The 26,713-nt window shown below is 46.8% G+C and overlaps 1 protein-coding gene across 1 annotated transcript; it reads right to left on the reverse strand.

Annotated features, from left to right (window-relative positions):
- Positions 1-1,344: 1,344 nt before the first annotated feature.
- On the reverse strand, positions 1,345-25,882 carry LOC142933064 (protein jagged-1b-like). The gene is made up of 26 exons (XM_076077211.1): positions 25,811-25,882; positions 25,231-25,536; positions 18,665-18,716; positions 15,941-16,198; positions 15,445-15,505; positions 13,353-13,483; positions 13,136-13,255; positions 11,530-11,643; positions 11,325-11,438; positions 11,122-11,235; positions 10,665-10,711; positions 10,017-10,190; positions 9,491-9,641; positions 8,442-8,606; positions 8,194-8,307; positions 7,935-8,048; positions 7,654-7,767; positions 7,095-7,211; positions 6,411-6,438; positions 5,945-6,030; positions 5,255-5,368; positions 5,053-5,162; positions 4,059-4,298; positions 3,301-3,432; positions 2,893-3,034; positions 1,345-2,303 (listed from the first exon to the last, which is right to left on the reverse strand). Exons 1-26 carry the CDS (start codon positions 25,865-25,867, stop codon positions 1,828-1,830), a joined length of 3,651 nt encoding a protein of 1,216 aa, XP_075933326.1. The 5' UTR covers positions 25,868-25,882; the 3' UTR covers positions 1,345-1,827.
- Positions 25,883-26,713: the final 831 nt, after the last annotated feature.

Here is a 26,713-nt window from a genome sequence, read left to right on the forward strand (position 1 = left end):
AGCTGACCCTACTGTTTTAAGTCCTTATATGGTTTAACGTCAAGGTGTTGTTAATCTCTCGCTTTGGATTTAATCCTTTTAAAAACAGATTCTGTGAAGAAATACATCTTAAAATCAGTTCAACTCTACAGCGTAGTCTTATCAGGCCTGCTAGTTTGAAAGGTTTGAGTTAAACTTAAAACAAGGGCAACATTGTCTGAGGACCGTGGGGAGAAGGGTATTTTTGTCTCCATGATTGACTTAATACGAGGTTGGCCTGCTACAACGTAATTAGCTGTAAACACATTTGGACAGAGATCTTGCTCATCTCGTCTATGTCTCTCCAGCAGCAGTTCCCACGCCAGCTGCATGAGAAACCTCTGACGTGTTTGGCTTGATGCATCACAGACAAGACTTCACTCGCTCTCCAGAACAAAGACAACTTTAATTCTCTTTTCATACAAAATATTTAATAAATATGACTTTCAAAAATATATTGCCAGATCAACACATAATTCTCAAGTTCATAACACAGTCAAAAATAGAACAAAATGTTGCCATGATCTCAAAGGGTTAACAAATGAGATAAAACATGTTTGTCTTTAAGAGCCTCATTTTTTTTTTTTTTTTTTAAGTAAACTAATTTGCACAGAAACAAAGCAGATTCTTGAAGAGCAAGGCAGTGTGTTTGATCAGATTCTACAGTGTTCCCATTGCCCCCCTACCGTTCAAGTACCCCCCCCCCCCCATCTAGCTTATGATTTTACGCTGACTAAAGCAGATGGGAAATCTGGCGTGTCATATTGTTGCGAGTGGATTTCGACAGCCTTTGAAATATGTCAATGAAATATGTCAATGGGTTGAACTGAAGCCGCTGAAGGATTTTTGTTCCCTTAAGTATTTATCCATTAGTGGCAAGCAATATGTCTGCCACCAAGTCCGTCCCATGCAGCAGCCGTGATCTTTTGTTGTCCTAACCTCACTTGCCTTCTCTCAAGGTCCTGGCAACAATCAATGAAATGTCAAATGTGTGGAAAAACAACAAAAAAAAGTGTTTCAGGCCAAAAGTGCCCATCCTTTGTCTTCTTTGAAATTTGGCTTTTATAGAATGCGTTGAAATATTAAGTCATTGAAAGAAATTGTAGGCTTCCACAGCTATCAAAACCTTTAAACTAGACAGAACATATAAATAAAAAGGAATGATATCTTAAGGCTCTTGATTATTAAGTTAATAAATCAAATATACACAATGATTAATACAACAAATTTACATATCTACATGTTCTAAATTGACATAAATTCTTCATATTGGCAGCAACTGCTGACATTGAACCCTGACCCCCCCCCCCCCCCCAAAAAAAATAAAAATAAATAATAAAGTTGATCTTTTTTCTCATTTGACAGTTGCTGAAGTCTAAAGCTGAAAAGGCACTTTCTCCAAACAGAACTAGAAAGAATTCAAACACATTCTAAAAATAATTAGCTCTAGCGTTGAACACGTCGGGTAGTTTTAGTCATTGTACAACAATTACACCAGGAGCCCTTTCCACGTGTCCACTAAATAAAAAACAAAAGGAAGAAATGAAATGCAGAGGAGGACACTTTTGCAACTAGTTCTACAGTGAAATGTATACCGGCGCCTTGTGTTTCCAGCCAACCAAAGCAACTGTCACTGCCAGTGTAAGCCAGCTTGTCAAAACTTAAATTAACACGGGGAATATCTGAAAATACTGCGGGGTCACGACTGACACGACAGTATGCTAACTACACATGCCAAAGCTCCCCCGTTTCACCCACCACCGGGGTGTGAAGGCATAAGGCTTGGTTGCACAGCAACACAGCTGTCTGCTATACGATGTAGTCCATCCTGTTTATGCTGTTTGCTGTCTCCAAGTCTCTGTTGTCCTGTTTATTAGTCCAATTAGGGTGTTTGGACGTGGAGTTGGGAAGGGAGACGGGCGTCTTCTCGTCCCTCTCCACCAGTGTGTATGCTGGCTGTTTGGCGAAGCGGCCCTTCTGTAAGTGCCTCTCCTTGTCGTCCTCATCCCCCTCGGGATGATTTGTCCTTATTTTGGCAATGATGGAGTTCTTGTTTTCGTAGTCTTTGATGGGCACCGTGAGGCCCGCGTGCTTCTCTATAGGGTTTTTGATCTGGTTGAGCTGCTCCCGCACGTTGTTGGTCGTGTTGTCTTCGGAGCCGGTGGCCAACGTCCCGTTGTGGTTGCTCTGTTTTCGCCGGCGGCGCATGCACCACAGAAAAATGGAGACCAGCACGAGGACCCAGATGACGATGAAGATGGAGCTGAGGAGGGGCACTAGGAAGTCTGACGCAAGAAAAGAAGACGTACACAGATTATAGGAGGTGCAACAAATGTAAAAAGTGAAAATTATTCATTCTCAGCCAAACAATACGCATAAAAAGTTAGTATTCCTATCACTATGTCAAGCTTGCTAAATTATTAGCGTGCTTTTGCCAGTGCAACCTGACCTCTGAGCCCTGGACAAGAGAGGAGGCTGCTTCTATTTGGCCGCGGCGGCAGTCTGCTGTCACCGTGTTGATGAATGGCGGACACATGCGGGAGTCTTACTAGAAGTCCAGCCAGTCGCAGTACGAGCCAATCTAAAGCCAGGTAGCCAAGCAGCTCTGCTTTTTCCATCCTGGCTAGAGTCGTTTTAAGCTCCTTTACAACAGACATGAGATGGCAGACCTGGGCGGCCCGAGTCATGCCGGAGATATATTTTTCACACATGCAAAGACTTTCTTCGGTGCTCCACATTGCCGTCACATTCAGGGCTTGGCTCTATCTAATCCGATCTTCTCAAAAAAGCAGAATCATTGTGCAATGATTCTGCTTGTGTGCAAGTCTGGGAAACTTCCCAGGCAACAAACAAGAGTCTGAAAGCAGTTCATACCAGTTTTGCTGGAGCTTGGCACGCGCACTTCTACGATGGCAGCGATGATGGTGTTGTTCCCGTTGCGTTTGCTAACCAGGTCGATTATCCGGTCTGTGATCTCTTTAATGGGGCTCCGGTCCACACAATGATCCTCCGTAGACTAGAAGGGCCAAGAAGAAAGTGAGTTTTGAAATCTGTTGGTTTAAGTTCTCTATCTCGTCTGCCATTAGTCGTGTTTACTTGCCGTCTACTGACGACACAACACAATCAAGCCTAAATCCACCACATAGCCCATTAAAGCATGTCTTAATGCTGCTAAGAGTGCATCCTGCAGGCTATAAATCAAAGGGGATTTGTTTTTTTTTAGTACGCATGAATAGAGGCAGACAAACATATGGCAGACTGGGAGTGGGAGGAGGTACTTACGATGCAGACGTGGATTTCGTTGCTGGCAGAGAATGAGGGGTCACAGGTTATGGACACAGAATGCTCAGAGGAGAAATTCTTCACCACGTACAAGCGCCTCAGCTGCTTACACACATCCTCCACAGTCAAGCTCTGGACACGAAAAAAAAGGAAATGAAGCAAATGTTAACGCACATGGAAAAATAGACGGCAATCAAGAAGAAAAAGGAAGAGCTAGGCCTGCATTTTGGCAGGAGGTTCAACATGGTTGGGATCCACCTCATTTAGATTAAAGACCACAGGCTCATATGCTTGTCACAATCTGCTGTCATGCTTGTGAAGCAACTGGCGAGTGATGATCCTATGTGGTGACAGAGTCGCCAGTGGTCCTGTTTAGCTCAAATCCATATGATCCTGAAATTAATCTTGCAGTGCGGTCGGGTTAAGAGGGTATTGGCATGGAGTTGGAGTTGTGAATGCCTGATTCACAGGAACACAGAACTTGGATGCAGTCGACAAAAAAAACAGGAAAAAAATAAAAAAAGAAAGCACATTTTTCCCCTCCTGGAACACATTTAAAAACACGACTGAATTGTTCAGAGGTCTTAAGACTAGAACTCCTTTTGCCCAGGAGGGATGGTTGAGCACTTCTGAAAACCTGATCTTTCACAGTTCTCTGCTCCCATTCATTTCAGAGTGGCGGTGGGGGAGAGGCATGAACAATGACCCCAGAACCTTTTAATTCAATCTCTCCCCTCCCTGGTGCCTAGGTAACTCACTTGAGGCATGGTCTCCTTGTTGAAGGTGAAGGTGATGTTGGCGCAGCTGTTGTCCTGGTAACTGGAGCTGGGGTGGCATTCGGTGGGACGCGGGGGAGGGTTGGAGCGCCAGCACTCTCCGAGGCCGAGGCAGGGCTTCACAAAGCAGTGGCCCTCCTTGATGGGGATGCAGCTCTGGCCTGAAGGACACCCACCTCGACCTTTGGCACCCAGGTGGCATGATGTCGGGCCACACCACACCTGGAGAGGAAAGCATGACAGGGCAGACGACGTTAACTAAAGTCAGACTTTTCTTTAAAGCATTAAATTAAAATAGAAATATTAGGACTAGAGCTGAAAAAGGCCTGTTAGGTCAATACTTTGGTTTTGGGCTGGCTATTGAATCTCTGTTGTTCAGACAAAAATGTAATCATGGCACCAGTTTTCCCAGTCAAGGATAATAGTGACTCTGTAAAGATTAACTTCTCTCTATTGCATGTCAAAACACATGAGCTCCTGTCAGCCTTACAGCCCGAGATCATTTTCACCCCATGATGCATTTTCTCCCCGAGGGGAGCAGTATCAGTGAGGTGCCATTGTTCATCTGGTGGTTGTACGGGCGTGATAATGATAGTAACACTCCAGGCCTCTACTGTATATCACCCAATCTTCACCCAGTGTGACTTTGGGAGATTCTGCGCTTGTCATCCGACACCTATTTCCCACAGTGCCATTGTGTTTCTTTTCTGAATCATCTCTGTCTAGAATTTGACACTCCCGAGCCAACTCCTCCCCTGTGAGTGTTGTTGTGGCCCGACATGGCTCTACCTGAGATCTCTGAAGTGAGATCTGAGACGCAACCGCCTACACACCCTTTGAGTCTATGACTAGTTATCGCACGGTTCTCCACAGCAATCCTCCCATTAGTAAACCATAACGTTGTGTTTTACAGCTGTACAAAATACTTCACTTTTCTGACTTCCACGTTTAATGGATAGAGTGTGTTTGGACAAACCTTTGTGCACAGAACTTTCCCATTCAAACAGTGGCAGTTGTTGCAGTCTTCGTCCCATTTGAGTCCATCAGGGGTGACGTGTCCATTAACAGAGCAGGGTTTCCTCGTCACTGTGTTAAACACAACCACAGTATTAGAAATACATATCAGAAAAGGTGTGCTGGCAATGTGGATTTGTCCATCATCTTGTGAAGACGTCTACCTTCTTGACAGTGGGGTCCAGTCCTGTCTGGTGGACACAGGCAGCGATATCCGTTGATGTCATCCACACAGGACGAGCCAAATACACACGGAGAGGACTGGCACTCATTAATATCTGTCACAAAGGAGAAGCGCGAGAGGTAAGACGTGGTTCCTTTTTGGAATAGAGAGCACAGCCAGACGGCACACAAAGATTGGGTTAAGCAGTCGGCACACTTCCTGGGCTAAATTCACTGCAGGTCATGTGTCATTTAACAGTACATACACGGCAGTTAATAAAAAACAAGCAAACATGCTTTAAATCAGTCCTGGACATTTTTGCCCCATGCAGCTTTATTAAAGGCAGCATCATTAGCAGGTATGCAGGAGCTAAAGGCTGGACTTAGCAGAACAAAGGGTTTGCAATGGGAAAGAATGTGGCCATCTGAAAGCCTTTAAGAGGGAAAACAATCTGTGTGATCAGTGTCAGAGAGCATTGCTGATTAGCTGTTGGCCTGCTAAGCCGGTTTCCCCCGGGGACAGCAGCAGGGCCCGGCGGAGTGACACCGAAATGGCTCGGCCAATGCACAGATAATTGGCTGGCTAGACCCTCCATTTGGAGCGACTGCGATGGTCCCGCGGCCCGAGCCTGCTCTTACTTGCGGCTCAAACGGGGATCAGGGAGGAGTGGGAGGCGGGGGTTAATACTCACTGATCCGACAGTCTGGACCTGCGAAGCCTGGGGCGCACTCGCAGCGGTACCAGTTATCCCCGTCCACGCAGGTTCCGCTGTTGTAGCTGCAGAAAAGAGTGAGTGAGACATCAGTTTGTATGTCAGGATGCCCCCAGGCTTGTTTCACAAAGTGATCTGTCATTAATATCAACGCATTTTGGGCTGGAATATTCTCCCCAGTCAACTATAATAACTCCTTATAGGAAATTAAAGCAATCAGACTTGTTCTCTTTATTTGACAAGTGTGCATGCGTGTGGGAGTGAGCTCCACTGGTATGTTGGTTAAATAACAGCGGTGCCAGAGTTGACAAAAGACTGTAAGCTGATTGCATCCCAGGAATGACAGGAAAGGGTGTATGCCTGGTTCTCAGCATTGATGCAGCAAAAGAGAAAGCCTGCAGGTGAGAGTCTATGACACAGGAGGAAATGTTTGGGTTTCACTTACCATGGGTGGGGACTGCAGTCGTTGGTATCTGAGAGAGAGAAAAAAATAATAAAGTAGTGAGTGTGTTGTTGTTTTTCCTCACGTGTGAAAGAGCACGTTTGAGCTTGTGTGTGCAAAGGCGTGTTGGGCCAGTCGGGTTTGGACTACGCACCGCCTGATTGCTCTGCCTTATTAACAACACAGAGCAAACAATCGAGTCGACTCTCGCACTCAAAAATGAGTTCCAGCTTCCCCCCATAACCACCACCACCGCCAACACCTCCACACCCAGATCCCCATCCCGGCAGTTTCTCCCTCCCTTACAAAAGTTGGGGGATTTCTGTTTTGGAGTACATGTGTACAAGGGCAGGGATCCCAGGGATAGGAGGGCTGTAGAACAAGCAGACATGTCACTGTTTGGACAGGAATGCAACAACGAGAGGGTAGAGACGGGTGTGTGTTGGACGAGGAGGAGGGGGAGAAACATCTGTCTCCACTTTCCTGAGCCCCTTCCCCCCCCCCCCCCCTTTCTCCTCTCATGGCCAACAGCAGCCAGGGAGAGAGGAAAAATATTTTAAAAAAGGTAGAGATGGGATGGGAGAGTCGGACTTAATTAGATGCAGGACTAGGTAGCAGGAGGTTTATCATCATTTAATAGCAATAACTGTCCACCTTTATCCCATCCACCATTTAAGGAGCACTTACTCTGGGTGCACGTGGGACCCTCCCAGCCTTCCTTGCAGACGCAGGTAAACGACTCCCCCGTCACCACACAGGTACCGCCATTCTCACACGGGTTTGGAAGACAACTTGAGTTTTTGGCTGAGAGAGGGAGAACAAAAAAAGTGTAGTTCTGTCAGTGAGTTTTTTTTCTACTAATTTTAAAAGAAGATTATCAGCAAAATCAGTGTTCCTAAACCTTAAACAGTGACAGGAAACTGGTGTTGGTTTAGCTTTTTTCTGTCGGGTTTCCGTTTTCTCTGAGGGAATCTGCATTCCACGCCTTTGAAGTGTATTGTCAGAGCAATCAGGCATTTTAAGCGGATATCTGTCGGCACTCACGGGAGGAGGGAGAAATGGGCAAGCAGGGAGATGGGAGGAGAGGGAACGCTGACAGAGTGAAGGGATAAAATCTGTTTGTGGACCTCGCAGATCTGACAGATCTGATAGATCTGATTAATATCTGAGACGGAGCTCTCCCACAAAGCAATCCTCTGTGTGTGTGAGAGAATATGAAACATTGAACCAAACCGCCGTGACTCACCTATGTTACACGTGGTACCCTCCCACCCTGGGGAACACTTGCACTGGAACGTGTCGCCCTCGTCGTGGCAGGTGCCTCCGTTGTTACATGTGGCTTCATCGCACTGACTTTCGCCTGGAGGGAGCATTACAAATCTGCACTCACATGACAATGCATAAACACACACACTGCATAGAAGATTTGGGTAATTATGTACAGCCATAAGCACATACCATAAACCTGCACAGACAGACTACATGGGTGTGGAAAAAAAAGAAAGAAAAAAAAGAAAGGGTTCTTACGGGAGTGGCACGTCTTTCCCTTCCAGCCATTCTTGCATTCGCAAAAGAAATCAGTCACCAGGTCTCGACATGTTCCTCCATTATGACAGGGGTTGGTGCTGCAGTCGTCGATGTCTGGTGGAGACATCGGATGGTTGTGTGATTTATGGGCGGCATATAAAAACATCATCCCACCTTTTATGTTGAAACATGGATTAAACTGTCCCACGAGGGAGGTGTGGGTGAGTTTTGAGGTCACGGGACGGGCAGTCATACTCACTGATCTCGCAGTGGTCGCCTTCCCAACCGTCGCCACAGATGCACTGGTACACGCTGACTTTGTCGATGCAGGTGCCTCCATTGCGACATGGGTTACTCTCACAGTCATTGATGTCTGTTTTTTTTTTTTAAGAGAAAGACAGTAAAAATGTGAGATTGAGAGTGTTTTTGCAGAGGCCAAACTGGTAAATCACGATCAGTTGTGTATTCTATATGGTGTCTGTGTGTGTATCAACAGTCTGCTCTTACTCTCGTGGCAGTAGGTGCCTCTGAAGCCTTCCTGGCACTCGCAGCTGAACTGGCCTCCAGCCTGGCTCCGGCAGCGGCCGTGAGGTCCACACACATTGGACGAAATGTAGCGCTCTCCTCCCGGCGTGCTGTTGGACGCCACTGCGACTGTGCAGCTGTCAATCACTGCGGAGAGAATTCACAGTTGGAAACTGAAACAATTGGCAAATCATGTTCAAACAAACACTCGCTCAAAATCATAAAATGCGATTTGCGTCACCCAAGTGATAAAGGAGGAATGGAATTTAATTTATCACTGATATTCAATGACCGCAACGGTCTGCTAGTCTCTACAGGCAACAACGCCAACAAGTTGGTCAAAAAAAATCCCCGTCCCGTGAGAAAAAAAAAAAAAAGTATTGGTGTAAGAATGTGAAGAAAAAAAAAAGAATGATATGAGAAACAGCGTTAAGCTGTTATGCTTTCATAAGCAATTCAGAGTGATCTTTTTCACTCTGCACTGAAAGCCCTTCCTTTCCCCCTGTCTGATCAGGTTAGGGGAGCGGGGTGAAGCTTCTCCCCGTAATCACTTAATTCTTGCCAAGAGCAGAGAGAATCTCACCGTCTGGTATCTGACTTCGTGGTTGGTCCACTCACTTAATTACACACAGAAAAATGTGCACATTCGTTGAGGGGGAAAAAAAAGAAGAGGTAGCCCACCAAGTCATTACAGAGAACACACACAGTGCGATCAGCCTTTTGCCAGATTTTCAAGGAACTCAGAGGAGGGGAGAATCATTGGAAAAGCTTTGCTGAGGAGATTGAGGGGGCATTCATCAAGGGAGCTACACTCACAAAAAAGAAAGCCTGCTCACCTTGGGCCAAGAAACTTCAGCTCACAAAGCTAAAATATAGGTATTGCCCTCATGGGAAAAATGTGGGCAAAGTGTTCAGGCAAATGGTGAAGACCTGGCCTTATTCAGCATTTTACTACAGATCACCTTACAAAAAACATTCTGGAAAAAAGACAAGAGAGAAAAACTTGTGGTTACGGCAGGCAGCAGACGTACCTTTACACGTGGTGATGCGACAGTGGTCTTTGAGGTGAGAGCAGTTTTTGCCTTCGTAGTCCTCCGTGCAAGAGCAGAAGTAGTCTGTGGCCAGGTTGAAGCAGGGCGCTCCGTTCTGACACGGGTTGGGGGAGCAGTAATCGATATCCAGCTAGGGCAGAAATGTATTGAATAGAGAGAGTTGAGAATCTGATAGCCGACATGATTTCTGCTACACTGAGCAGAGCAAAGCCCGCAGCATCCTCCCTACAGGCCGTGCCAGGAAACAACACACGCACAGCACTTGGAGGAAGGGGGGAAACAAGGCAGAGACCGAGGAGCCGTCCTCTGAGTCTGGGCTTCAGCACTGAGGAATGTATCCCGCTGTAGCCAGGAGCAGCTTCAACAAAGCACTCCCTTTTAAAATAAGAGGACTGTGGAACAACAGCCATTTAAGAGGGTGGGGCAGGAAAACTTTACAACAAACCCAAAGATACAGCAATGCTGGCAGAAAGGGAACCCGTGGGAGAGTTGAGTAGTGTCTCACCTGGCAGAGATTTCCTGAAAAGCCAGCCAGGCACAGGCACTGGAAGCCGTTCACCTCGTCCTGACAGCGCCCGCCGTTCAGGCAAGGCGCGCTCGCACACTCGTCGATGTCCCTCTCGCAGTGCTCGCCGGCGAAGCCAGGGGGGCACATGCAACGATAGCCGTTTACCAAGTCCTGAGAGACAAAAAAAAGGAACCAGGGTTAACCTCATGCGGTCACACATTTGCTGGACCGCTTTGACAGGGTGGAGTCCGAACAATAACTGTCAAACCAGAGAACAACATAAAGAGCAAGGGAAAGAGAGCGGGGGGGGGGCTGCGCCAACTTCGGAGGGACATCGTCACAGCTCCGCAATTATTTCAACACATTTTCCTGGCACGGGCTCAACACAATAATGTTTAGGGTAATTCAATCTAGTGTGGTCAGGGAAGTTGTGTGTCCCTCCCTTAGAAACCCCTCTGAACCCACTCCACTCAGATTTGATTTCAGAGAGGAATTCCACTGTCGTTTTGGAGAGAACCGTTTACAGCAGCTATTTATACAACCACGGTCAATGTCTCGGGCTTCGACAATAAAACACACAAACAAGCTGGCAAACAAAGCAGCCATGCCAGACAAAGCTAGATGGGTTTCTGACCCAACACGTACCTTGCAAGTTCCTCCATGCTGGCACTGGTCCTTGCAGTCGTTTATATCTACACGGAAAAACAAATGTGAGGATTAGTTCTGAACAGCTTGACTGAATAGTCTTTAAAAACAAGCCTGTGCTTTGCGTTTCCCATGCCAGAGGCCTTTAAAAAACCAATGTCAGAGGTAAGTGAGTTGGATAATGGTGGCTGCAGAATCAGTGCAACACAAGAGTATTGAGCAATCCTGTCTGCTGCCAAGTGGAACTAGTCCTGGGATTGTCACCACAGTCACACACAGGACAAATAATGATAGAACAGATTTATTTACACGGCAGCAAAAGGCTGCACTTGTCCAACTGCGTGCTTTACGTATTCATATTACAAGCTTTAATCCAACCTGCATCGAGTGAACGGAAATAAATAAAAGGAAGCAGGACAGGTGTCCCGCTCCGCAGCTGACAGCCTTTCAAACTCACTGGTGTCGCAGTTCTGCCCCGTCCAACCGGGGACACACTCGCAGAAGTATCCACCAATCAGGTTGCGGCACGAGTTGGCGTTGACGCAAGGCTTGCTTTCGCATTCGTTGGCATCTAGAGAGGTTGAGAAGGGGTTATTTGCATGTGCAGTTGACAGATGGTGTCACATGGTGGAAAGAGGAAAAGAAGGCTGTGTGGCTCACCTATCAGACACGTCTTCCCCGTCCACTGTGAGGGACAGTGACATTTGAAACCGTTAACCAGGTCCTGGCAGGTTCCTCCGTGATTGCAGGGGGTTGAAGAGCAGTCGTCTACATCTGAGCAGAAGAAGTCAATTCTGGTTATTAAACATGATCCTCTCTATGAGGCCACTGACATTCAACGTGCGCCGGTAGAGTGCAGCCTTACTGATGGTGCAGGCGGGGCCGCTCCAGCCCGGCGCACACTGACATTCGTAGCCTTGACTGGTTTCCGAACAGCCCCCTCCGTTGGAGCATGGATTGGACAGGCAGGCATGTTCCGCTAAAAAGAGACAGATTGTTCTTGGGTACTCGTTTTGTCAATGTGGTCTGCATCTGCCCCATTATTCACAAGAAAAACAAATCGGATGCAAAAATGCATTTCGGCTTCCGACTCTCGTTCCTGCTAAACCACACCCCTCTGCCCGGGACCTCTGTCAGCAGATCACACCCAGAGTTCGGCTTCCCTCACCCGTCACCTGCTCCTTTCCTCTCCTCCCCTGCCCCAAAAAGCCCGCTCAAAATTGCCTGCCCCCCCCCCCCCATCTCACTCTCATTACCCGCCTGGCAGACCACACCACCAGGAAATCATCTTTCATGCTAAGTTGACCTGACCAACGCACCGTGACTTCCCTCTGACTCCCCGCCATTCTTCTTCGGAGAGGCGGCAAAAGATGAGAGACCAGTCGGAGGGCAAGCGGGAGAGGGGGGGAGGGGGAGGGGTGGGGGGTTCTCTGCCCGGGAGTTTCTCCTTTATGGACGAGTGGGTCTCAAATGAATCAAAAATGAATGATTCACTCTGGGAATAACTAGGTGGTTGGAGGTGATCAGTGTGCCGTGGGGAGAGGATGCAGCGCTGCACCCTGGGGCCTCTGTGTTACAATAGCCCGACGTAGCCCCTGGTCTGAAGACCTCCTGTTACGAAGGGCACGGTTTCCTGACATCTCTGCAGTTAAGCTGTCAGCACCCCGCGAGGCTCAGATTTAATGAGGAAAAAACCATCATCTCCATGGTAAGTGTTTGCAGCAGCTGAACCTGAGCACCACACCCATCTGTCTCGAGTGCACAAGGAGCGGAGGGATGGCCGGCTCCTGAAGATCAAACCGGTGGATTACCTGACTTGGGGGCCACTCATGCTGGAGTGGAAACAAGATTATTGCCGAGTTACCACCTCCTCTGATTACAAACTCAAGGCACCTCTGACCTTTTGTCTGTAAGCTCAGGAAGCCCAGCACCTACCCACTTATTATAACTGCAAGCATGAGTTTGAGACCGTGCGATTACATTTTGTATTTTGGTTTTAGGTTCCAAATGTAGATCATCTTTTAAATTAAAAAGGGAAGTTCTGGCAATCTTGGAGCCTCTATTTTGTTTGCCAGAGCAATATGACTTACTTCAGCAAACGAAAATGTAAGAAGCCTTAAAGGGGCAGTCAGGCGATTCAGCAAAGCACAAACAATGGTCGAAGCAGCAGAGGACATATTCTGTTTTTTAGGCCCTCTTATGATTCACCCTCATTTCTCATAATGCAACCTGATAGCATTGTTTATTCGACCCCTATGACAATTTTTTTATTTAAATTAAAATACATTTTCTCAGACTTTAGAAAGCGGACCACAGGGCTACAGAAGACGTTAAACTATTTTCACAAGCTGACAAGTAAACTGTATGTGTAAAACCAGCAGGGTGCCTTTAAAAGTGGCTAGCAATAACTTACCAACTAAAGAAAACAAAGACAGCTGAAATTGACCTTGCGTAAAATCCCGGCCACTCACCTCTCTCACAGTTGGCTCCGGAGTAGCCCTCAGAGCAGGTACACTGGTACTTGTCAGGTCCTGTGTTGATACACGTCCCTGCATTCAGGCATGGCTGGTGAGTTCCACAGTAGTTCAGATCTGCAAAAAGGAGCAGTTTCACACAGCTTTAGCTTGTTTTGCCACAACACGGTCGCTCCTATAATGACTGCAACTGAAACAAGAGATAAGAATTAACCTTTATCGCAAAGATGGCCGCCCCAGTTGGTGTCGCACAGGCACTGCCAGGGCTCTACACAGGTGCCATGAACACAGCCAGGGTGGGGGATGCACTTGTCACAGTACTGGCCCTGCCAGCCATACAGACACCTGCAAGACACACAGAGAGCCATGCCGTCAGCCTCAGAAGACATTAAAATAAAGATCAGCCCAAATACACACACATGCCACAGCAATACATGCAGAACATTCAGGGAAACATTCACAACCAGGTCAGACAATCCCTGCGGTATCTAAAAAAAAATGCTAATATCTTGATCTTCTGTTTATTCCAAATTCCTTCACAAGCAATAATCTGAATTTAATGAACTAAACATTAGCATATGGAGCATGGAGCTGCACGAATGACACAAACAAAGAGCCACTATTCTTTCCCTCACAAACAACTGGGCTGCGTCTTAAAAGACCACAAATGAATCTTAAGCAGCAGGGCATTTATGCAACAGCTGTTAAACAATACTTGGGAGCAGGGAACCAGAGGAGTAATTTAGCATTTTACCAAACAGAAAAAAACAAAACACTAAATTACAGCTCCGACGGGACCTGTAGCACAGCTAACATTAGCATGCGGCCAGACGCTCCCTTTAACAACACTCTGCCTGTGGCTTGGCAGCCCCCTTGCATAGAGAAGTGTTCGGCTGTTACACTGCTGCTCATCCTGGTTCCCATGAGTCAGGAGTCAGGCTTGTGCCCCGAGGCCGAGGAGGGGAACTCAGCTGGCTGACCGCTGAAATGTCCAGGTCCACAATTACACCGATAATGCTGACCTTTTCTTCCTGGGCTCCACAATTAAGACGGCAATCCAGCCGGACTGATAAGTCCGCTCTTTAAAAAGTGACGCGGTGGCGATACGGTTGCCGCTGTGGAGCCTACGACAGGAAACAAGTGTCCCTCTGGGGGGAGCGGCGCGCTGATTAGCCCCAAGAAACGGACGGACTGTAAAAATAAACGCGGTGGTTAAGTAAACCTCGGTCTGTGATTAAAGAGGCTATTCTTAAAAGTGTGCTAATCCTCTCCATGAGAAGCGGAGCAGGATTCCCCAGCAGCATCCCAAATCATTTAGTTATTACACAGCCTAATTACTGGGGAATGTGACAGAACACAAAGATGTTAACCCTGGACATGAAAACAGACCTCTTTCCTGAATCTATGTGTTATGCACGGTTATTACTCTATTAGAAACTAGAACCTGCTCACTGACTACAACAGTAGTAGAGCTTGCTTGGAGAGTTTGTTGGCAGAGTGCATATAAACAGAGTTAAACCCAGCTCTTTAAATATGGCCACACCTGCGAAGAGACTAAAGCAATTCAAGCTCTTGTAAGTGCCAGTGGCCACACAAGCACTTACAAGAAACCCGATGAAGTCAAACGCTTGGGAAAAACAACAACGCCGCAGTAGAATATGAGCAAACCTGATCGTCCCTTGTGCTTGATTTATGGCCAAATCAGACAACTAAGAAAGCAACTAATGCCTGAGCTGTGGGAAGAGTCGGGCAGTGCAGGGGCCTCCTCCAGGATGAGGATGAGATACAACGGTTACTGCACACAATGCCCCGGCTCTGATATCCATCTGTGCCTGGCCTTTCCTCTGGCTGTGTGCAAAAACAGCATTAGGAAGCCATTAGCTACACAAACAATACACTTTAAGGCTCATCCGAACGTTGCGTACGATTAGACTGATAACACTTGCCTCATTAGAGGGGAAACACATTTGCAACATGGGAGTCTTGGCAGTGGAGCCTCTCCCTTTTTCTCAGACTGGCAGCTCCGGTCCAAAGCTCCATGAGAGATTTACAAGCAGCTCAGCCTGCATCTCTGCTAAAGCCCTGGTACTGATGTCCGATACCATCTCTTGGCCAGAGAACCGAGCACATAAAAAAGAGCCACGCCATGACAGGACTCGTCACAATCCCTAACGTATCGGACTGATCCACACCACAGGCCTCTGGCACCATACTCCATAGTAAGTAAAAGCGCTTGAGCAAACCATGTTTGACAGTCTACATTCTAAAAATGCAGTAACATCATTATAAATCAGAAAGACACTTACTTGCATCCACCTGGCTCCTTACATGATCCATGTTCGGTGCTGCAGCCTTGTCGACATATAGCTGGAGGAGGAAGAAGAATCATCACTGCCCGGTAACTACATTCAAACTTGGCTCCATTTCATTTAGCACGTTTTAATTATAGCAATAAATGACGTAATCGCTACCCTCCATGACATTTCAGCCTGCGAGAACGACGACTGCTGTCGACAAACACCCAAGCTAGCCCTGCCATGTAACACGTTTAATAAGAAATGCTCTACTGCTGAATTCCTGGTCATACAGGCAATGAAAAGATTTATCTGAATGGAAAAGAAAAGGGGAAAATGCAGTGCGAGTTCAGAAACAAAGCCTTCCATTCAATTCTAACCATGCAGCAGACAGCGTATCAGCATGAATCACCGATTACAGTCTGGCTGCTAGTCTTTAGAAGACTCATTCATAGTCATAAATACTAATCTGTCTCGAGCTGCTGTTTTGCATTTCAGCAGGGCTTACCTGTGTTGCAGTCAGGTGCGGACCAGCCTTCCAGACAGGTCTTGTTTCCATTGTAGTCGCATGTGTAATGCCCGAAGAACTCGTCCCTGGGCCGACAAAACTTGTTGCAGCCGAAGCCGTAGTAGTGCTCGTCACAGCTGACCCGGATCTGGTACTCAAACTGGGCCACGGGGCCGTTGTGAGTCAGCTTCTGCCATTGCAGGCTGGGGTTGATCATGCCGGAGTGAGACGCTTTCTCTATCAACCTCCCATCTGCACCTTAAAAACATACATTTTGACATGATCAGCATAACAAAACGCATGCTTTTCTTCCACTAACGTTAAGTGTTCATTCAATGTTTTAGCCAGGGGGAGAGAATAGTGGAGCGCAGCATCGTACATTACACATTTGGGAGTTGCGAAGTTCTCCGTGATCACACAGTGGGAACCCAAAAATGCCCCAACAACTCAGACACAAATTGCAGAAGATTTGTAGACAGCAGATTATATGTAATTAAAGCAACTAGAGAGGAAGAAAAGTACAAGGAGGAAATGCAGAAAAAAGGAAAAGGCTGCCCGTAATGACCACTCTCGGCTGCTTGTTTTTCTCACGCTCACTCTCCAACTCTCGCTGGTTGGTTTCTGATTCTCAGGTTTACAGCTTGAGGATATTACTGGTCTCAGATGCTGCCCTCTGCATCTGCTCAGGCGAGGACCGAACCGCAGCCGCCATAAATTACCGCACGGGGACACCGATGCCACAGGCACTGCTGGGAGGCCTGCCAGTGTGCCATCAGCAGTTTCTTTTCCAAACATACATTCTTGTCCTAACAGCAGTCAAAAAGAGCTCGAGTCAACTCTTTTTCGCACACTTACAAGTCTCCGTCTACACTTCAGAATGGGGAGCAAAGGCACAGCCGAGGTTGTGATTGCGCAACACTGAAAGGAGACTTAAAAACACACAGACCTAGACCCAGAAACAGACTTCTTTTCATGTCAAACATGAAGAGGTCACGGCTCTGTCAAACGGGCAAGGACTGACCTGGGAGCCAAGGGCTGTAATGAGCTTCACACACAGAGCAAACACGCTCAGCCCAGCCTCCAGACACTACTACGCTGCACACATACAAGCATTAGCACCACTCATTCACCCGCACATGAAGCACACTCCAGATCTAAATCTTCCACCTGGGAGAGAATGAAAAATACATCAAAGCAGTTATTTACTGCAGTCACATGAGCAGAGGTGGCTGACCGCTTGGTGAATCGCTCCTCTGTGGAGTATGATGCAATGCCATGAAGCGAGGTACGACCTGCTGTCATTTATTTACTGTGCGGTGGTGTGTATAGGGGGGGGGGGGGGGGGGGGGCATACTGAAATCACAGTGCCTGGTAACATTTCGCAGTGGTCTGGAATCCAGAGCTCAGCCGTGTGGCATTTCTCTACCAACTGCTGACCTGCAGTGTCAGGAGTAGCACATCCTCACTACCTGCTGCCTGGCTCGGGGCTGGACATAAATCAAACACATTTTATAAAGCTTAGAGGTGTCATGCTCAAGCTTCAAATTCATTTTGAATTAAGAAAATCTACCTTTCAAACTGTAAAAAGGTGTTTCTCAAACACTGGATATACACACACTCAAAGAAAAGTGGTCTGGAAAAGAAATTAAATTCACAGTTCAAAACTTAAAATCAAGCTTTTCATTGTGATTAGGAACCAGTTGGCATCTGAAACACCAGTCAGGATCGTCACAGCTGTGAAGCCATCAGAGCAGTGAGCTAGCCTGGTGGAGCTCAGAGGGGCTTAGCCAGCATTGACTGTGTACATTCAGGGGGCTTTTCACACCAATGCCCTAATAGCTCTCTGGGGAGCGGCAAATACAGCAGAAAAGACAGAAACCTTGTTGACCTCGAACAGACCTGCATAAACAAGCATGGGATAGGGCCCTCGCTCAGCTGGAGTCACCACGCTGTCGCCAATCTGACTGCCAACCAGCAGGAATCCCAGCATAGGTGACGAAAGAAACTGAACCCAGCAACCAGGATCTTACCAACGCAGTCTTCCCACGTTCACGGGGGGGGGGGGGGAAGAGAGAGGAGGAGGCGGACACCCAGTCTCCGATCAGCACGTTAAAAAGGTCTTCCGCTCCGAGCTCAGTCTGCAGCCCACCTGTGCCAGAGGTAACTGTAACCTGCGGGACACAGCTCAGAGGCCTTGCCCCCCCGGTATTGTGACTGCAGGCTGGGTGCAGTGCTGGGCGGCCGGATGAACTCTGGGTTTCACGCTTCAGTGACGGTGAGACAGACCCAGACCCAGACCCCGGCTGGCAGCACCTGCCATCAGTCATCGGCTAAATGAAAACATTTTCATGAGGGGGGGGGGGGGGGGGGGGCGTGCGGTACTCTTCCCCTCCTCTACCTCTCCACTCTTCCTGCACTCTGTCTGCACTCCCCCCTCCGTCTGCCCTGTCCCCACTTCTTCTTCCCCCCTCGCTTCCCTGTCCTGCTCTCCCGCCTTACAGGCACCTGTCAACACACTGTCTTAACACAGACACACACGCACACCCAGTGGACCATGTGGAAGAGGGCAGGGGGTTCAGGAAGAATAAACTTCCTTTTCTGACCTTCAACACGACTCCTCCCAGACGTTGCCTTGAGGGAGGAAGGGGGGGGGGGGGGGGAGAGACACACAGAAAAGAGAGAGGAAGGCAAGATGGAGATGCCAGACAAGGACAAAATACTCACCACTGGTTTCGTTGTTTGATTCCAAGGCTTCCACTATCAAAGTGTAGGACCTCTGAGGAAGACAAGAAGAGATACAAGGAGTGTTAGCCAAGAGCAGGATCACCAAGCAGTAACCGTATCATAAAAATACTATAAACATTACCAGTCGATGATAAATATTTCATAAAAACGTATTGTGCAGAGAACCACAGACCAGTTAACAGCCTGTACCAACTGGAACCAGATTCCCACACGATTCCCCTTCAACATAAATCACATTGTGTTTGATACTTTGACAGTACATGAAATCACTTTCAGGTAGTCATTACGGTCTGGTTTTAAATAGACAAAGGGATGATTTCCTTTATAAACATATTGTTTAATACTTAAAAAGGCAAAAGGAGAAATAAATTCACAACATTCCGGTTTCCCTCAACCTCACCAGCCAATGAATTCTCGTCTCCCTCTCATTAAGAACCAGCGGGACCGAGGACAGAAGCTTTTAACTTGTAACAAAGGTCCTGTTGATCTGATTAAGAGAGGATAAGCTTGCGGTGGTGCAGAGGTCTCTGCATCTCAACGATTAGGGGCAGTGGTCTGGTCTAGCTGGACACCCACCCAGCAGGAGGGTGACTGATGCACCAAAAAACAAGCCAGATAAAGCAGCGCTGCACTGGACTAATGACTGGAAGAAGTAGAAAAATAAAACAAATGGCACGTAGAAAAGGCTGCTTCAACCTGCAATGCCGCAACAAAAACGGTGTTTCACATATTTTTAAATGCGGTGCTGAGAGAAGTCAGTGGATGAGAAAGCACATTCAGTTCAGTTCTACTTTGCAATGTATATGGGATTTTTTATGTTATGCTAATTTATAAACCCCAAGTGCCATGTGCTATGAATGGTAAATAATCAAAACAAAGGGCTTAAGGATGCCTTATAAGACATGTAGAAAAATAAAGAAAAGTGCATGTGTCTGAAAGCGAGTCGGAAAGGCAGAGGGAGAGACAGAGAGAGAGGGAGAGACAGAGAGAGAGGGAGAGACAGAGAGAGAGAGAGAGAGAGAGAGACTGAATGAGCGCTACACTCTGGAGGGCCTGTCTAGATTTCAGCACTCCCGAAAACGCTTTGTCTGATTCAGGGCCGGTAGCGCTCACACCGATATCAGCTTACGCGCTCGCGCTGCCCTGTGCCACAGTCGTGAGGGAGCGAACAATGTGTCTGCAAGCGCGCATGACAGGGTCAGAGAGAAAGTATGCGACTGTGAGAAAGTGCGATTCACTCACGGTGCTCAAGCAGCCACTAGAAAAAAAAAAAAAGAAAAGACGGCTACTTGTTATAGTCGCTCACATGCTTGCCCCTAGCAGCGCAGCGTGGAGGCATTTCAGAAATTCTGCTTTTGCCACTGTGGCCCCTCTTTGCTGCGATGACTTCATGGTAAACAAACCTTGCTCGAAGGAAACCCCTGTTCACTTTCCACTGAAAGAGAACGGGGTATGACTCACTCCTAGACCGCTTCTCTTACCTTTTTTTTGTTTTTGCCAGGCATTCAACTTTCCAGGAGACATTTGTCTCCGTGCCAGTGTTTCACTGCAATCAGGGCGGCTGTTATTTGAAGGCCGGTGCTCATCAGCAACGCAGTCTTTGCAGTTTATCCTGACTCACAACAACTGGCTGCAATCACTTGATACAGAGCTTGAGTGAGCCAGCGGTAATCTGACTCCTACTCACCTACTACCACAACCCAACCCACATCTAGTAATATTAACACCAAGAACAAGAGCCCTCTGGCTTTGTTGTGCAATTGCACTTGAATGCATCACTCCGGGATCTGCACACCCACCTGCACATCTGCGTGTCTTCATAAGAATTTTGAAACATTTTTGGGTTGGGGCAAATATCTATTTGAGAGAGCCAACTAAAACAAATCCCACGTATATGACACAGCACATTGGGCGTGTGGTGGTGAGCTCATCCTAAAAATGGGAACTCTGATGCAACATCCCTGAACACATGCAGAATGTTAATATTAGTCATTATTGCGACATTAAAATTGATGTAGCAACTAAAATCAGGATTAGGAGAAGCTGAATATAATTTGTATTCTACTACATTTAAGTGCCTTCAGTGACTTCCCAAACAATCTGAGCAGTTTTCAAACAGCGCACTATCAATTTACATGCAGTTACGTTAAGAGCAACTGAGAAGAAGAGGCATAACGCTTAATATATTTAAAAAGCAAGGTCTGCAACAACATAACACACCCAGAGCTTCCGCCATTTGGACTTGCCTCGTCATGGAAGCTATTGCAGCAGCATCATCATCACTACAGACTGATCACGTATTCGTGCCACATGAACATGATTAAGGCCCGCACACTAAAATATAAAACATAGTAGCCTTAGATAATGACTACCATTCAAACTACCGTTCACATCAAGTTCACTACATCTGATGATCCACAGGCTTCGTGTTTTCCAACAGTAATGTCATCGCGGCTTGATCTAACAAGTAGCCTCGCAATTATTAGGATGTTTAGTTCCAGACCAAATAACTGCTTCCAGAAAGTGAGATACTCCCCGACTCCTCGTTCAGTAACACTCTATAACTCTTTGGCGGTTATCAGCTTGGAACTGTCTGCCACTGCCAGGTTCACTTTTTCCCAGGCTCCCAGCTGACTCACAACTTCTCTTTGAACTAGAGAGAGAAAACACACACACACACACACACACACACACACACACACACACACACACACACACACACACACACACACACACACACACACACACACACACACACACACACACACACACACACACACACACACACACACACACACACACACACACACACACACACACACACACACACACAAAGTGTGGCCATATGTCTTCTTATCTTTTTTGGCCAAGCAGACACTGTCCAACAGACAAGTGACATACGCGATAAAGATCATTCCAGTTTGAATCACAATGACTTGCCAAAGAACACTACTGAATCGTCTTAGTAGGGGAATTTTCCCAATACACACACACACACACACACTTACAGGCCACTCATCCTGCCCTCAGCTGAAAATGGAGCCGTCTGATGTACCATTACAAGGTAATCTAACAAAATAAAAAGTGAGGCATGTCTCACAAAATAACAGGCAAAAGCCAAAGGTCCAAATGCGGGCAAGGCACGACAGATCAGACTGGTCTGGGCCGACACTCACTCAGCACACAGGAAATGTAAACAGTTCAGTCAAAGGGATGTTGACCTTCTGTATCAGTTTCCCTGAGTCAATCACTTCAAATGTATCAAACCAATGATTGGGACTGCTTGGTAGCACACCCCTGTTTGCCATAAAACCCAGGCTTGGTCATAAAAAGGCAACTCTCATAATCACCATCAAAGCCACTGGCTCCACTGATGGACTGGGAGGGAGGGAAGGAATGCATTGTTTGGCAAGAGATTCACAACAAAGTGTCGGAAAAACACTGTACAATCAACAGACTATTAAATAGAAGTAGGTCAGCCCAGGGACATGACAGAACCTCACCCTGATGGAAAAAACCTCACCATTTGCCAAATAAAACTACAGACATGGCAGGATCACTCGGAAGGCAAAACATGAAAGTCCTATCAAGCATTTAACTAAACATGCAAGGGTCACTATTAACAAAAGAACAAAAAAAACCGGGGCACGGGTGATCACAAATTGAATTGCCGATGCATGTCACGATTTCCATACAGCGTGCAACAACTGTGTTAAGCAGAAAAGCTTCAGGCCTCAAGAAGCCGTGATGTAACGTCACACTGACACAACACGGCAAGTACACCGACGGGGTGAGGAGGGGAGAAAAAAAGAAAGAGAAAAAGAACGAACACATTTCTTTTTCCCTCTTTTACTTCAGTAATTTGCACTTAACTGCCACATCAGAGCACACTATATAAAACAAACATGTCATTACCACCACAGCTGCCGGCAGCGCTTACCTGACCTGATCCCAGGTCTCAATACCGCTCCGACTTGTCAACAAGTCGATGCCTACCTGCACGTCTCAGGTCTGTGAGAACACGCCAGTCTTGTTTGTAATTACAGATGGAGGATGATTGAGCTATTAAACGTGAGCATAATAAATAAATAAAAATCTGATTTGTGCAGAATTATGGGGTGCCGGATCAACAAGGGCTTGAGATGCGAGATAAGAGATTACTCAAGAAAGAAAAACAGGTGGTAAGTGAGCAGATAAGTGCTCATAAAGGTGCAATCCAACCTCTGAAGGATTTACCCAATCCAATAAAGAAGGGTCCTCTCTTTCCTTGTATAGGTGCAACATTTGGGAAAATATGCTGAGGTAGCCACAGAGGCAACTTCACCACTGCTGAGTCTACTACAACTGCTTCCTGTTGCTTGCCCTGCGCTGGCATTACAGCTGCACGGCCTCTATTATGCTCTGTAATCCTCACTGTAGTCACTGAGGGCACACCATTGTCCCCGCTTGATACACTGTGAGGGCCCTCACTTCTCTGTGGAATAAAAGCACGAAGCAGACATTGGTGAATCCATACAGGGCTCTAAAACCGACGACCTGCTAATGTAAAGATGTTCAGCCGACGGCATTGGGATGGATGCCTGGCTGTTGCCCTACCTGATCCGAGCACATGTGTGTAGCCTCATTAAGTGCAGCAGTTACTGTGGGTGGCAAGGTTAAAGCGATGAAATGCCTGGGGTCCAACCGAGCGTGACTTAAACAAAGCCCTTGGGCTGGACAAGAGGCCAACTTCATACAGCTCACAAGAGAGGATGAAGGGGGGTAAAAAAAAAAAAAAAAAAAGCTTCATGAACTCAGAGTACCCAACAACCCAAATGCACCACACTGCCATCTGTCCACAACAGCCAATCAACTGATGAAAAGGACAAAGAGCGATATCATACCTAACCTGACAATTGTTAATGTGCACTGAAGTAAAGCGCTTGAAGCGAACGACGAGGGAATCTAACGAGAGGCTCCAAACTCCTGTCTTCTACATTAGAGTTGCATTAACTTTATTCATCTTGAAGTGAAACGGCTTAATTGATACATTGACTACACAGCACATCATTTTCTACGACTTTCTCTGGATATACAACCCCCCTTTTCCGACAACAACATCCTCCAGTAGGCACAGGGCATGTAGGCCAGCCCATTTAGTACACATATCATCGATAGGTCAGAAAAAGAAATGAGTCAAGCAAGCAGCGTGCTAAAACTTGAAAATGGCACCAGGTTTCATTTCAATGTCAACAAGTGCTGTTTTCAACCAGGAAGATGGAACTAATCTGGCTCAGAGCTTTCATGCCAAGTTAGTGCTGCCATGGCGTGAACATAAACAGAAACCTTTGTCTTTAAGAAAAAGAAAAAGAAACAGAAAAAAGGTGTGAGGCACCAGCGTCCAAGTGGAGAGCAAATAAAAAATACTGACCATATCAAATTGCACACTGCCCTGCTGAGAACTTTGTTTTTACTGGCTATCAGATCCATAGGGAGAACAGCATCTAAATGATCTGCCCCACAGGTGACACGCATACAAATGAACAACTTAAAAAGCAATCACATGATCGTCCAGTTCTTTCACTTATTCTGCAAATTTGAGGCCCATCGCGGCCTGAAATTATAACAACAACTTCCATCCAGATTGAGGTAAAAATAGGCCTTGATGTAATTGGACACACACACATACCAGCGGACTGTGTGTGCCCCCCCCCCCCCACCATCAGTGGAGGAGTTTGCGGGCCAAGCTGTGGGGCCAGTCAGTCTGTGCACAGTCTCTTTTTTTCCACTACATCGAAAGTCGCTCCAGCATGGCAAATCATCTCTCTCACAGAGCTACGAGCCTCCCACAGGCCCGTCAGGCCCATTTATTTACTCTGCGGAGAAGAGCTGACACTTAAGGAAAGCAGAAAGTGGGTTTTCACTCTGGAGTTACTGAACTGTGCAACATGAGCAGCTGCCATGGAGGCAGAAGAAGAAGAAGAAGAATAATAATAATAATAATAATAATAAGAAGAAGAAGAAGAAGAAGAAGAGGAAATCTGGGGAGAACGCAGCTCGCCCACCTTTACATTTGTTGAATCAAACCAGAGGGAAAACTATTTACGAGGATCATTGTCAGAAGTAGTGTCCAACCGATTTATGGTGGAGGGAATACACCTAAACGAATCTCTCTTTTGAATAGTTTATTTGTATTCTTGATAGTAGTATTTAACGGGAGGACATAATTTACCCACTGCCTTGTGAAACTGAGTTTTTTTTTTATGTTGATCTAACGCGGTTTTAAACACCTTAAATACTATTTGGATAAACACGGACAGGTCTGGGTCTAACGGAGAATAATACCTGCACCTGGTTAATTGGCGCAAATAATGAGTAGACCAGGGGGGTCCTTCCTCAAAAGGATAATTCACAAAAGATCCACTTTTCGTGGCGTGAGAATGACTGACGGACAGTAATTGCACATAACTGCCCTGCAAACAAACGAGGGAAAGAAGACGAGAGGAAGAGAGAAGCGCGTCGGCGAACAGACGTTTTTGTTTTGTTTTTATAAGTCTCCAACTCACCGGCCAGGCAAAACTGAAGGCCAAAACTATCCTGGATTTGTCATTCCTGACAGAGCTCTTGAAAGAAAAGGTATTCCCTCCGAGGACTGGCGTAGATCCCATTCCGAAGCTGCAGGGCCCCGCGGCAGAAACCCTCGACTGGTATTCCTTCAGGCAAACTTTGAAAAACGTATCGCACTCGTCCCGCGTGCATTTTCTATCCGCCGTGTTCCGCGCGCCGTCACAACACATGCCGTTCAGCAGCTCTCCGTTCACATTGTGCATCGACAAGATTTGCAACTCGAATTGTCCCGATCCCTCTGACACCTGTTGAGGACAGAGGAGTGAATGCAATGGAACACTTTGACCTCGTTATAAATACATATTTTTTTTAAACAGTTGGAATACTAAAACCGGCTGTTCTGCCCTTGGTTGATCACACATTGATCGCACTTTGCAGCAGGCTAACAGGACACACTTTTGCATGGTGACATGTGATGTTAGCATATCCCGTTGCACGTTAAAAAGGCGACACACATGCAATCAAAGCACATCCAAACAGCTGAACTGAGCCCCCCCCCCCCTAAAGTAATCCACGTACCTTCGCCAGAAAGCAGAGTAAAAAGGCAGCAACGACTGAGCCCCGTCTGAGAATCATGCCTCCGGACTGCTGTTGCCACTCGTTCGTTACTGGTCGTCTGGCCGACACACGGCACCAGAGCTCTCCTCTGGTTTAAACATGCACGAGAGGGGGAAACGACACTTCGATCAGCGGAGCGCAGGTTCCCGATTCATAGACGACCTCTTTCTAGTATGTCCCTCAAACTGTGCGAGCGTCTGCTCTTCTTCGTTGTCCGGCAGTTTCCCACTTGTTTGAAGAAAGTTTACCGAGTGACCACGCGGCAGCCGAGCCCACTCACTGACTGACTGACTGACTGACTGCTGGCCAGAGCTGGAGGTGGATACACAAGTTCAGCAGGGAGGGAGTGTCTGCGGACTCCATATTCATGAGCGGCGCACAGTGAGCCCGCCCCTCTCACGTTGTGAGGATAGTCGTGCGCTCCCAACATTGACTGTAGGAACTCTTTGGCAGAGATGTGGTGGAAAGTAAAATTGGACTATAAAATATGACTTGCAGTCAGATTTATAATAATAAGTCATCACGACCACAAACCTCAACATAAATTAATTTATAATAGATTATCAGAAAAGCATAAATGTACCAATAAAAAGACATTATCTCTCTACATCCCGCAAGGGTTGCATGCTATACTCACCACAATTTATACTATTCTTTTACCTCAATAAGATTTATGTCGGTTTAAAAAGATGGGTAGAACGAGTTTAGCTGGTTTTACTCTCCTCTACGGTTGTGTTATTAGGCAACATGGTAAATCACGAGGACCGCAAAATGAGCGTGCAGCGCATCAAAGCCAGTGGGCCAGTGAGTCAAGGGCATTTGGTTAAATGCATGGCATGTCAGACATCTTTCCTCTTGCAATAA

The sequence above is a fragment of the Anarhichas minor genome, unplaced genomic scaffold, assembly GCF_050575085.1.
Source record: "Anarhichas minor isolate MPS153535 unplaced genomic scaffold, ASM5057508v1 ptg000058l, whole genome shotgun sequence".
Lineage (NCBI taxonomy): Eukaryota > Metazoa > Chordata > Actinopteri > Perciformes > Anarhichadidae > Anarhichas > Anarhichas minor.

Bases quoted from the DNA above. Each gene is read 5' to 3' on its own strand.
- LOC142933064 (XM_076077211.1), bottom strand. From the start codon at position 25,867: ATGATTCTCAGACGGGGCTCAGTCGTTGCTGCCTTTTTACTCTGCTTT. The intron at 10,712-11,121 runs GTGAGTTTGAAA...TTTTCCGTGTAG, and splicing joins GGGGCAGAACTGCGACACCA to ATATAAACGACTGCAAGGAC. The intron at 3,035-3,300 runs GTAAGTACCTCC...TGGCCCTTCTAG, and splicing joins ACGAAATCCACGTCTGCATC to TCTACGGAGGATCATTGTGT.